Source organism: Suricata suricatta, chromosome 12 (assembly GCF_006229205.1).
Source record: "Suricata suricatta isolate VVHF042 chromosome 12, meerkat_22Aug2017_6uvM2_HiC, whole genome shotgun sequence".
Taxonomy (NCBI): domain Eukaryota; kingdom Metazoa; phylum Chordata; class Mammalia; order Carnivora; family Herpestidae; genus Suricata; species Suricata suricatta.
In genome coordinates this window covers 80,484,948-80,497,803 of record NC_043711.1, presented here as the reverse complement: position 1 = coordinate 80,497,803, position 12,856 = coordinate 80,484,948, and the positions used below count along the sequence as shown (strand labels likewise).

General features: G+C 55.8%; 1 protein-coding gene across 3 annotated transcripts; it reads right to left on the bottom strand.

Moving 5' to 3' along the window:
- Positions 1 to 830: 830 nt before the first annotated feature.
- On the bottom strand, positions 831 to 11,262 carry LOC115273929. Of its 3 annotated transcripts, XM_029917256.1 has the most exons (6): positions 11,138 to 11,262; positions 9,204 to 9,240; positions 6,048 to 6,129; positions 4,325 to 4,489; positions 3,501 to 3,632; positions 963 to 1,087 (listed from the first exon to the last, which is right to left on the bottom strand). In XM_029917256.1, the coding sequence occupies exons 1-6, from the start codon at positions 11,179 to 11,181 to the stop codon at positions 1,047 to 1,049; spliced, it is 501 nt and encodes a 166-aa protein (XP_029773116.1). In that variant the 5' UTR covers positions 11,182 to 11,262; the 3' UTR covers positions 963 to 1,046. The 3 variants fall into 3 exon arrangements, with proteins under 3 accessions (XP_029773115.1, XP_029773114.1, XP_029773116.1); XM_029917255.1 differs by lacking the exons at positions 9,204 to 9,240; positions 11,138 to 11,262 and adding an exon at positions 7,257 to 7,364 and having other exon boundaries at positions 831 to 1,073; XM_029917254.1 differs by lacking the exons at positions 9,204 to 9,240; positions 11,138 to 11,262 and adding an exon at positions 7,178 to 7,322 and having other exon boundaries at positions 831 to 1,073.
- Positions 11,263 to 12,856: the final 1,594 nt, after the last annotated feature.

The window sequence follows — 12,856 nt, the reverse complement described above, 5'->3', positions numbered from 1 at the left end:
GAGCTTGGAGCCTGCTTTGGATTCTGTGTCTCCCTCGCTCTCTATTCCTCCCCTGCCATGCTCTGTCTCTCTCTGTCTCAAAAATAAATAAACATTAAAAAAAGATTTTAAAGGCCTCCGTCTACCACCTCCAATCTCCTCTTAACTCTGTCCCTTTACCCTGCTTTGATTTGTTTCTTCCTGACACTCATTTCCACGTAACATACTATATGTTATACTTACACATTCGTTTTTCCGTCTCCCTCCATAAAAGAATGCTGCCACTATGCAGCCGGAGACTGATTCACTGCTGCATCCCCATGGCCTGGGTTAATACCTGGGACACAGTAGGTGCTCAATAAATATTTGTTAATTGATTGAATAAAGGAGTGTATTTGCCTTTGCTCAAGCCAGACCTTCCACCTGGAAAACCTTCCCTTCCCCTTCCTCTCTTTCCTAATGCCACAGGCCTGTTAAGACTAAGCCCTACACCCTACTCCTCCAGGAAGCCCTCCCTGACTAGGTGGGCTTTGGGCACCTGGAAGGTGGCTTATTCCTGTCCTTCCCTCACTACCTACTTGATTTTATTTATTTATTTTTAATGTTTATTTGTTTTTGTGAGAATGAACATGAGCAGGGGAGGGCCAGAGAGAGAGACACAGAATCTGAAGCAGGCTCTAAGCTCTGAGCTGTCAGCACAGAGCCCAACGCGGGGCTCGAACTCACAAACCGCGAGATCATGGCCTGAGTCGAAGTCAGACACTTAACTGACTGAGCCACCCAGGCGCCCTTCTGCCGCTTGACTTTAGATATAATGAAGAGTTTGTGGCAAGTAAAGACTGAGGTGGCGATTGAAGCGGAAGAGAACAGGCCAGCTTTATTGGGATTAAGAGGAGGAAAGACCCTCCACAGGCCTGAGGCCGGGCTGGAGCTCAGGGAGAGCAGCCCGATGCCGTGTCACTTCTTCCACTCCTTCTTCTCGTAGTCCCACCGGGAGGCCAGGCCTTGCACCGGGTTGCCCTTCATGTCCAGGATTCGCTGCAGCTGCTGGGCCTTCCACTCATCCGTCAGGGTGATGGGCTTCTGAGGGAACACTGCAGGGAAGGCACTGGGTGGGGACAGGGGGCTCAGGGCCCTGCCAGCCCCCCTCCCACTCTGTCCCCCTGCGCCAGGGTCTCCGGCCACAGGAGAAGCCCGTTCCCACCCTGTCTGTCCCCACCCCCCACCAGACTTCCTCCTAAAGCTTCACTCCAGGGACCTCTGGGGTCTGGTCCCCGCTCTGCCTCCCACTCGCTGAGGGAATTATCCAGGGTCCCTCCACTTTGTGAGCCTCCGCGTCCTTACTTTGCAGCCCAATGGTATTAGGAACGCCTTCAAAGTTGGCCTGGATCAAATCCCAACCCCACCCTTGCTTGCCTTGTGACCTTGAACAAGTCACTTCATCTCCTTGAGCCTCAGTTTCCTTCCCTGTCAAAACCAGGTCCTATCTACAAGGGCTGTGGGGACCGAATGAGTTCATATGTATAAAGTTACTGGTACAATGTGGGGCGGAAATGAAGTACGTTGTACGTGGTAGCTATTGTCATTACTGAGTCCGTTCCCACCGACTGGGGAGGGCCCAGGCTGAGACAGCTTCTTTTGTTTCCTAGGGGCGGGGGTGGAGGTAAGAGGTAGGGAAGGAGTGTTCATTTTTTAAATCTGGGAAGAGCAGGGCACCCCGGTGGCTCAGTCGTTCAGCATCTGACATCGGCTCAGGTCATGATCTCAAGGTTCATGAGTTCAAGTCTCACATTGGGTGAGCCCCGCTTCTCTGTCTCTCTCTCCCTCTCTCTCTCTGCCCTTCGTGGGATTCTCTCTTTCTCTCTGCCCTGTGTTCACTTGTGCCCTCTCTCAAAAAGTAAATAAATAAATAAATAAATAAATAAAACTTTAAAAAATCTGGGGATGGTAGTACTTCACTCAAAGATCAAAGCACTCAAAAGGCATTTAGATGCCTTGAAGTGCGCATCAGGAAAGGTGGGGGGGGATGAGCAGAGCTCCCTACATTGTTCATACCTTACTTCCTGGTCCATTTGCCCCTGACGCTGACTCGGCCTCTCTGCATCACTGGTACTTTCTATCCCAGTGTGTGGTAAAGAAGGAAAAGATATTGGGGCGTGTGGGTGGCTCAGTCGGTTGAGCGTCTGACTTCAGTGCAGGTCATGATCTCATGATTCGTGGGTTCGAGCCTGGTGTCGAGCTCCGTGCTGACAGCTCAGAGCCTGGAGCCTGTTTCAGATTCTGTGTCTCCCTCTCTCTCTGACCTTCCCCTGCTCACTGATCTGTCTCTCTCTGTCTCTCAAAAATAAATAAAAAGCAGGAGAAAAATAAAAAAATAAATAGAACATAAAAAAAATTTTTTAAACTGTTTAAAAAAGAAGGAAAAGATATTTATGGGCACCTGTTAGCACCAAATAGTGGGCTAGACTAAATTTTTTCCCAAAGCCTCTCTCATTTCATCCTCATGCAAATCAGGAATCCACCTCACACTCGTACAGAAGAAGAAAGAGGGTGAGACCATCAAGGGTGAGGTCCACCGGGGCAGGGACTGCCAGCTCTTCCCCAACTTCTTCCAGAGCTGTGCTCCTCAAACCTGAGTGGGAATCAGAATCACTCTGGAGAGCTTGTTAAAACACACATTGCTGGCCTCCACCCTCAAAGTGTCTGACTTGGTAGATCCAGAAGGGGGCTGAGAATTTGCATTTCTAAAAATTCCCAACTGCTGGTGTTGGTCCAGGGTCTCACACTCTTGAGAATCGCTCTTCAGTAGTAATAAACAGCTGGGTATGTGACTACCCAGCTCAAAACTACATTTCCTAGCTTCCCTTGTGGCTAGAGCCAGTCATGTGATCACTTCTAGCCAACAGTGGTGAGCAGAAGGGGTGTGAGCAACTTCTGGACCTTAAAAAGGAGTGCATCCTCTCTTTCCCTCTACTTGGGTGGAATGTAGGCTTTAATGGCTGGAGCTGCAGCAGCCATCTTATCAAGAAGAAAGCTTCATGTTAAGGATGTCAGAGGAATACAACAGAAGGAGCCTGACATTGCTGAGTCTCAATACTCCCCCAGGCTTTTTTTTTTTTTTTGAGAGAAGATCAAAACCTGTATTTTGTTTAAGCTCTTGTATGTTGGAGACTCTTTGTTACAGAAAAATTCAGGGTTAATAACAGCAATCAGTAACATTACCATCCGTGATAATGTGCCAGATGCTGGCTTTCAGCTCTCTCCTTCAATCCTTACAAATCCTGTGATGTGGGCACTATTATTTTCATTTTACAGATGAAGGAATCAAGGTCCAGAGACACAGAGTCCTTACCTCCCAAGCTCGGCAGCCGTGCTCTGCCCTTTCCCCTACACCTCTTTGGGGGACTTTTCATAACTCATCAGACGAGTTTCAGCACGGTTGCTTTATCAGAGCTTGGCTGATGGCTCTGACCACAAGGGCACGGCCCAGGACTGTAACAAGGTGGGGGGTTGCCACTCACCATAGATCCGCTGCCACCAAATCATCAGAGCCGTGAATCCAAAAAAGAAGAAGACACAGCCCATCACTGTCTTCCACTCATTGGAGCGACGGTTCATCTCCGCGAAGGTCTCATGGAACTGGAGCCGGTACACTGGAGGCAGATGAGGGGTGAGGAGGTAGGGGTCTTGGGGGTGTCTCTTCCAAGGACCCCAGACCAAGTCTTGGCCTCAGGGGCCCCCAGCCTCCCCTTCCCTGCAGCAGGTGTTGTCTCTTCAGCAAATTCTTATTAGACATCGACCGTATGCAAAGCATGGCCAGGGGCAGGCTCCAAATATGAGTCACTTAGGGGCACCTCACCTGCCACTCAGTGATGCCCACACTTTCCTGCTCCCGTACCCCTCCCCATGCTATTCCCACTACCAGGTAGCACCTTCCTCCTTACCATTATCATTCAAGGCCAGCCAGAACGTGCCCTCCTCTGGAAGGCCCACCAGGATTCCATTTCTCTCTCCTTCTGGTCCTCACAACCCTTGGGACATGCCTCACCTTAGCCACAAAGTCTGTATTACAGTTATCTGGGTTTGTGTCCGCTCTCCCCACTGGCCTGAGCACCCTGAGGGCAGGAACCATCTGGGTGACTCACTCCTGTATCCCCAGCATCACCTAGCATCTGTGTGTGCACAAGCAGTTAAACGAATAAAATAAGTGAACAAAGGGATCAAGTTCACCCCTCAGGGAGGCATGCAGGTGTCTGGGGGTTTCTGGCTGTCTTGGGTGGGGGCCCTTCTTTTCAAAGTCACCCCCCAGGCCCCTTTTCGCAGCCAGCCCCACCCTGATACCTACAGGCCACCTTCTCGTCATGGCTTAGCTGGGTCCAGCTGCCCTTCTCTTTCTCCTTCAGGGCCCGCTGCTCAGCATTCAGCTCTGTGCAGAAGGGCTCATCAGGCATGGGGTAGGAGCGCTGGGCATGGTAGTTGGTGTAGGGGGGCATCTTCTCCTTGCTGTGGGCTGCAGGCACAACAGAAGAGCTGAGTTCAGGCTGTATCTGGGACATCCTAGCTCTAACCACAACATTAAAAAAGAGGGCTGCCTTGGGGCGTCTGGGTGGCTCAGTTGGTTAAGCATCTCGACTTGGGCTCAGGGCATGATCTCATAGTTTGCGAGCTCGAGCCCCACATCAGGCTCTTTGCTGTCAGCACAGAGCTTGCTTCGGATCCTCTGTCTCCCCACCTCTCTCTCTGCCCCTCCCCTGCTTGTTCTCCCTCTCTCTCAAAAATAAACATTACAAAAAAAAAAGAGGGCTGCATTAATTGAGGATTTACTGTGTGCCAGGAGCCACTCTAAGGCCTTCGGGTGAATTGACTGGTTTGCTCTGCCTCACTCTGAGCCAGGCAAAACTGTTATCTCGTTATTTTACAGATGGAGAAACTGAGCCGCTAAGTGACATGCTGAAACTCACAGAGCCGTAAGGAGCCGGGCAGCCCCTCTGGCTTCAAACCTTGTGCTCTCTGGGAAGAGGTGAGGTGAGGAGGGCATGCCAGGCAAAGGCAACGGGTGGACGAAAGCTGAATGAGATGTGGCAGATGTGCACTTTCTCTGCAAACTGTAAAGCGCTATCCGTGTGCCTTTGGCCACCAGTAAAGGGCACGGCTTTGCAGTCAGCTGGGTTTGAACCCCAGTTCGGCCCACCGTAGCTCCAGCGAGCCCCTTGACCTCACCGTGCTTCAGTGTCCGCATCTGGAAAGTGGGAGCCATAGGCTCCCACCTCACGCTGTCACGGGAAGCCCTAAGATGACATACTTGAAAGGCTTAGCGCAGCTCCTGGCAGCAAATGCTCCGTAAATTCTACTGCTAGAGGTCGGTTTTGCAATTAGCTTCCTTTCCTAGAAGTTTTCCCTGATGCCTTAGGCATCAAGGGCCATGTGTGGGTGTCCAGGGTGTCAGGAGCAAAGCTGGGCACGAGGAGGGTCTCAATAAAGCTTCTGTTTATGGTCACCAGAGGTGCCCACATGGAAGGCATTGGTACCACCTTGCCAGGACAGCATTGGAGCTGCTTTTGGCTCTTGTAGTATCTAGGCCTCCAGGCCTCAGTTTGTTCATCTCAAAAATGGAGATAACAGCCCAGAATCCACCTCACAGGGCTGTTATGAAGACTGAGGGCTTTAATCTGTGTGAAATGTTGATCACAGCGTGGGGTACATTATAAGGGCTCAGTAAACGTTATCTGTTATTCTCCTGAGGGTCAGGAAGGCTTTTCTGCTATGTGACTGAAGTTTCTCCTGCTTTAGGCCTCTTTTTTCTGACTAGGATGGAAAGGAGGTTCAAGGTCCTGCCAGCACGCTCCACTTCAGGATGCAAAGACCTTTGGGTTTGGGGCGTCAGGCCCTGAGGAAGCTTGGGGTGGAAGGGGCCACTGCCAAATGGGAGCTCCGTTTCCTGGCCACTTGTGGCCCAGGCCCAAGGGGTGGGATTGTGGGAAACACTCTAGGGCAGGCCCAGGGCAGCCTGCAGGCAGGCGCCCACCCCTAGCCCTGGAGCTGGACAGGGGTGGGGTGTGCGGTCTTACCGGCGCTTCCTGGGTTGTGCATCTCTCGAATCCCGGGCCCTCCTTTCCTCAACGCCAAGCTCCAGGCAGCTCTGAAGAACATCTGGGCACGCGTGCGTGCATGCACATGCATGTGTGTGTGTGAGTGTGTGTGTGAGTGTGTGTGAGTCCTGCCCGCATTGCCCTCTGCCCCTACCCTCAGAACCCAAAGAAACCCTTTTTCATCGGTGAAGGGGGGAGTCTCAGGAGTTCAAGGTCACCCTCATGCCCCTGACCCTTCTACTTTTGTCTGCGATCAATTGTGATGGGGGGAATGGGGGTCCTAGACATTTGGAGCCTCCTCCTGGGACCTTAGCGAACCATCTGAGGAGTGGGAGGAGGGCTAAGCCCGGAGGCAGGGTCCCAACAGTTGAGGGTGTGTGCCTGGGTCCTGATTCCAGCCCCAGCTCAGCCGGGCCAAGTTGGGAAAGCTCCTGCTCCCGAGGAAACTGGGTGGGAGTCCAGGTAGGGAGGGAGCAGGTCCTGGCTACCTCTCTTCCTCACAGGGCCATCTGCCAAGGTCCCTGCACAGAGCGGCTGGCCCCCACCACTTCCCCCCTAATTGGCTGCCTACGTGCTCACGAAGCCTGCTCAGCCTTGAATCTGGTGGGGGGAGGGGACAGGCGGAGCCCAAACCCCCACTGCCCAGGGAAGTCTCGGAGTCCAGCGTCTCCTGGGGGTGGGGAGGGGCTTTAGAGGAGGACAAGGACCAAAGTGGGTCAGAGGAGGAAGAGGAGCGCACAAGGGAGAAGAAGGGGGTATCTCACTTCTGGAAATAAAAAGGGCCCCTCTCCCACATCTGGGGAGAGAGGGGGCACCCAATAGAGAAAAGGAGGGGGTGTACCTTACATGGTAAGTGAGAGGGGGTCCCCACATCTGGGAAGGAAGGGCTCCTGTCCGTGAGAAAGTGGGGAGCCCCACATATGAAGAGAGGGAAGGAGTAATCTACATTTGGGGGAAGAGATGGCGCCCCATATTTGGACGGACGATAATTCCCAAGGAGTCCTCAACTCGGAGCTGCCAGGACCCGCCCCCTCGCCCCCTTACCACCACCCCCATGCAACCCCCCCTTCCCGACCCTTCTCGATGGCAGGAACCACACCGATCCTCACCGGTGGTAAAAGCAGGGGTCCAAGCCGCCGCATCCCTCACCCGCAGGACAGCCGGGCTCTCTCCCACCCACTCACTCACCTCCCGGCTCAGCGCAGCGAGCTAGGTCAGCCTAGCAAGTAACGGAGAATGGGCGACCCAAGGACCAGAGCGCGGGCGCCCGCCCCCAGGCCCGCCCTACAGCCTTTCCCAAGGCCAACCCCTGCGTGGGAACGTCCTGCCTCGGCGGGGCGTGGGAGCGCCCAGCCCGCGTCCCTGGAGGCCCCCGGGCCCCCAGCCTGGGGAGGGGGGCGGCAGCGTGAGTCCCCGCCTCAGAATCCCCGCCCACAGGGGGTCCTGCCTCTGGAGACCCACAGCTGACAGCGCCCAGGCCCCAGCTGGCGGTGCGTCCTGGGCCGGCCCTGCTCTCTGAGTCTGGGAGTCCCAGGCGCCGGTTCACCCTCCCTCCACACCTTTGCTCGCTGCTGTTCTTTGCACTTGGAATGCTTTCTTATGGACTTTGCCGAGACCCAAGTCTTGCCAACTTTCCATCCCGGGCTCAGTGCCTCCTGCTCCGGCAAGCCCACAAGCATCTAGAATCTGGGAGCTGGTCTGTGGTGTACCACCTTGCTCCCATGCGGCCATATACCATGTGGGGGTGAAAAAAAGCTTCCCTCTGGTGTTCGAATCTTAGCTGTGTGGCCCTCAACAAGCGGTCTAACCTCTTAGGCCTCCTAGGACCAACCTCTGAGTTCCCGTTTTATTTTCTAGAAAAGGGAACCAGTGAGAGTACCTATCTGACATGGCTGTTGTAATGGTTAGCTAAGTCAACAGGAAAGCATCAGGCACATTTTTTCGAGAATTATTTATTAGTGGGGCGCCTGGGTGGCTCAGTTGGTCAAGCGTCCAACTTTGGCTCAGGTCATAATCTCACAGTTGGTGAGTTCTAGCTCCAGGTTGGACTCCGCCCTGACAGCTCCTGGCCTGCTTTGGATTCTGTCTCCCTCTCTCTCTGCCCCTCCCCTGCTCATGCTCTCTCTCTCTCTCTCTCTCTCTCAAAAGTAAATAAATTAACAGGAAAAAAAGAATTATATATGAAGATTTTTACAGCTGGCATTTATTGTCTATTGTTTACCAAGGTAAATGCTTGGGGATATAGAGCCAAACAAAACCAAAACCAGTCCCTGGCCTTTTAGGACTCACAATCCAGTCCCAAGCAGAGAGAAAGGCCTGTGCAAAGGCCCAGAGGCAGAAAAGCACAGGTGTATTCAAAGAACAGAACAGAGAGAGGCTGTCTTGGCCAGCATGTGAGAGGTAGAGCAGAGAGTTGGAGAGGGACTAGACTCCCAAATAGGGCCCCAGAGGCATGGTATGGATCTTAGATTTTACTTTGTTTGTTTGTTAAAAAAATTTTTTTTAATGTTTTATTTATTTTTGATACAGAGACAGAGCATGAGAGGGGGAGGGGCAGAGCGAGAAGGAGACACAGAACCAGAAACAGGCTCCAGGCTCTGAGCTAGCTGCCAGCACAGAGCCCGATGCAGGGTTCGAACCCACGAACGTGAGATCTGACCTGGGCTGAAGTTGGCGGCTTAACCACTGAGCCACCCAGGCGCCCCTGTTTGTTTGTTTTTGAGAGAGAGAGACAGAGTTAGCAGGGGAGGGGCAGAGAGAGAGGGAGACATAGAATCTGAAACAGGCTCCAGGCTCCGAGCTAGTTGTCAGCATGGAGCCTGATGCGGGGCTCGAACCCACAAACCGTGAGATCATGACCTGAGCTGAAGTCAGACACTTAGCTGACTGAGCCACCCAGGCACCCTAGATTTTACTTTGAAGATGGGAAGTCACCAGAGGTAAGTAGGGGAGTGATACGGTTAAATGGAGCAGAGCATGAGTTTAGGAAATGTGGCGTGGGATTGCTAGAATACTAATGGCGGACTGATTACTGAAGGCTGTGGGTCCCAGGGTTACTCCTGGGAGCTGGCCCACCGTCTTCCCCGTGACCAAGGGAATTTCACGTTTGAACGATCCTTAAGAGGACTACCTTACCTCTTGGATGCTGACCAGGGTGTCCTGAAGAGTGGCCCTATGGACAAAGGATAAGGGAACACCCTCCTTCAGGCAACCTGGGGAGAGCAGTCTCGTCAGACTTTTCCAAGGGCAGGCAGGCGTCGGCTGCGCTGGAGCGAGTGCCTGGTGTGTAGGCTTTGCTTTGCCAGGCTGGTGGCCAAGCCGTGCCATTTCTGGGCCTCAGTTTCCCCATCCCTCACAGAACTTCGCAAAGAAAAGCATTTGGGGAATGTGACCCTCTGTTCTGCCCTGCCCTCTCTCCCACCCCTGCCTCCGTTGGAACGCTAGGCACCAGATGTGGGGCGATGCTGTGATAAGGAACATCTGCAGGAGAAGCCACCCGGGGCTGGGGATGAGAGGATGGAGGCAGGCTTCGGGCGGCTCAAGACTGATGGAAGCAGCGCAAGCGCCTGCGGGGCGACGGTGCGGAACCTGGAAATAGTCAGGATCCCCCAAAGGGTAGGTCACGGGGGGGGGGGCGCCGAGGAGCAGGAGTCTTCCCTGGAAACCTTGGAGGGCACTAGAGGGGAGGGGCTCGGGTGGGGCAGTACAGGCTAATTACTGAGGTGGACCCCACACGGGAATGCAGACGAGGTTGCAGAAACTGCGGGGTTGGGAGGTGAGCGGAATCTATCCCTTTCCCACTGGCCCCGCGGGCCTCCGACCCTTCAGTAGCAGCCTACAGGGGGCAGCCCTTACTCATTTTATCAGATCCAGGGAGCTCCCGAGATTCTGCCAAGATACAAAGACCGGAGCCAGGGCTCCAGCATCCTGCTGGGAGGACCTCCGACCCCTCTTCCCCCACAGCTTATTCAGGCTTCGGACAGGACCCACCTCGGGGCTCCCAGCCCAGAGGGAATACTGAGGAAGACCTAGGCTACACGAAGGACCCGAAGGCGAAAGTAGGAAAAGGTGTTGGACAAAGGGTCGGGGACTCCTACCCCCAGCCCCTCGGGAGCCCCGGGAGCCTATTGAACCAGCGGAGGTCTGGGACTGGAGGAACCAGGCGGGAGAGGTAGGGTGGTGGGTGTCAGGGAGAGAGGGGCGGGGCAATGCAAGGATGGGTGGGGCTTATTCTTAGGGGCGGGGACTGCAGTGTTAGAATTGGGACTGGGAAGGGAAAACCTAGGGGTCCTAAGCGAGTGGGGCCAGTTGGGCTGGCCCGGTGAACAGAGGGGGTGTGGTCAGGATGGGGGCGAGGCCTATCCCGCTCTCCTGCAGGAAGGCGGGCAACTGTGGGCTGAAGGGCAGGGTCAGAACGAATGCCGAAGCAGAGTTGCCATGGACAGGGCCGCTAATGACAGGTTTTCTGACCCTGGGGACGATGCCTCGCCTGGATTTCTCTGGGGCTGGAAGGGACCATGGGCCTGGAAGGTGGAGGAAACCTTTTCTGGGCGAGTCTGACCTCTCTGCACAACTCCCGTCCCAGGGCAGAAGTCCCCGGAGGAGGGGACGGTGCTGAGGGTGGGGTCAGGCTGGCGGCAGCGCCGGCAGCAACAGCGACCGCTCCCCCACTTTGCACACGAAATGCGCGAAGCTAGCAGTGTTCAGCGGAAAGGGAATTTTTTGCAGAGCTGCAGGAGCGATGTTTGGGACCGACCCCCTGGCTGTCACCCCTGGCCCCTTAGCCCCGCCCTGGAGGCGTCAATACTCTCGCCCCGCCTACAAGCGGTCCTCATTCCAGGTCGCGCCGCGTGCCTTGTCCCTCATACTACACCACCTACGTCCTTCGTCTCCTCCCTCCTTCCCTGACCTCGAGCTGCCGGTCATCCCTCCCCGGCCCCTCGGACCGTCTTTTTGTCCCCCTCCTGCTGGGCTCTACCTGGCTGCCACACCCCCGCGCCATCTGCAGCCCGACTCCGTCCTGTCAGTCATCCCGGCCCCGCCCAGCCTCCCTGGCCTTCCTGGCTTACCCGGCCGCTGGCCTCGCCCCTACCCTGAGAGGCTCCTCCTCCATCACTTAGCCCGGGGCCGCCCGGGCCCTGTCCGTTTCTCCGGCCCTGCCTTCACAAGCCACACTAGACCCCTGCCCTGGCCCCAGGCTTGCTCTTTCAGTTCTCTCTAGTCCCCTGCACGGCGACCGCCTCCACTCCCTGGCCCTGCCCGCGCTGTCATCTTGCTGGCCGCCCGACGCCCCAGGCGCTCCCCCTCGCTGTCAGTCACTGAAGCCCCTCCCACAAGGCACCACCTCCCCGCCCCACGCAGTCTCCCTAGATCAGCCCCCGAGGTCTCGCCCAGTCTGTCACTCCGCCCCGCCCCCTGCCAGCTCCAGCCTCTCCCGGTCCGCCCACCCGGGTCCCGCCCCCCGCTGAGGTCCCGCCAGCGCCACGCAGTCCTTAGGGTGCTGGGCCAAGCCGCGCGCTGACAGCTGCTGCCGAGGTGGCAGGGGGGCAGGAGGCGGTTCCCCGACGCGGCGAGCTACGACCGCGAGAAGGGCGCGGAGCGGCCACTCGCCACCAGTGAGAGAAAGGGCGTGGGGGCTCGTCAGAACTCGCTGCAGTGAAACCCCGGGGCCCGGGGCCTTGTCACCACCCGCTCACCTGAGCAGATGTATACAAACAGCACCTTAGCTAATATCAGGGGCGGTGAAGCTGCCTTCCCACCCCCCGGTCCCCAGGAGGCCCACGTCCAGGATTCTAGTCCCAGCTCCACCCGCTGGTGGTTTCATTCCCTCTTCCCTGCCTCCCGCCCCCGCCCCCGCCCCCGCCTCGGTCTCCACATCTTTACAGTATCAGTCAGACTCAAGCTCTGTTTATGGACTGTAAAGGTGAATGCCATGGTCTGGGCAGGGATTCTCCCAGAGGCGCCCACACCAGTGACGAATCAGTCAAGCTATGGATGGGACTATGGGTGGGATGGGCGCCCCCTCGAAGGAGAACAACAGCGTCCCCACCAGGAGCTGCCACCAGGAGCCAGTCCAAATTGGCAAAGGGGTAAGGCCCCTTTGGTTCAGGGGCCCTTTTGGCCCCCGGAGGTACAGGGGGTCAAGTCGGCCCTGGGGTGGGCACAGATCCCTCCAGATCCTGCCCTGGGGCTCCACACTAACACGGAACAGTTTGCAGCTACTACTCCAAGCTTTCCAGGGCCTTCTGCTCCACAGGCCTAAAGGGGTACACAGACCAGGGGGAGGGACCTGGCCAAACCCCAAGACCTGGGACACAAGTGGCTCATGGGTGTGGCCATATGGTCCCTGATGTGGCCCAGGCATCTGTGGGGACCTCATGACTGCCTTGCACCTTCATTAGCACCCACTGGCCTCCCAATAAATTCCTCAGCCTGAGATTCCGGGTCCCCCTGCCACGCTCTCCAGCACAGCCCCCTCATCACCCTGCCCTCTCCTACAGATCCCGGCCATGCTGCCCGTTAGCTCTCGGAACACACTCTGCCCTTGCCCATGGCAGGGCCTTTGTCACTGCTCTGCCCTCTGCTGAAACGCTCTTCTCTCTAGAGACTCGTTTATTCTCACTCGCATGTTTCCGTGTGAGAGAGTTTTACTGGCCAACACCCACCACCTAGAGCATGGGTTACAAACAAGTTTGTCAGTATTTGTGGCCTCAACAAAAGCTCCAAGTCCACATGCTCTTTTTCCAATGTGACCTTGACACTCCTGCCATCAGGTGGTGAGATCTATG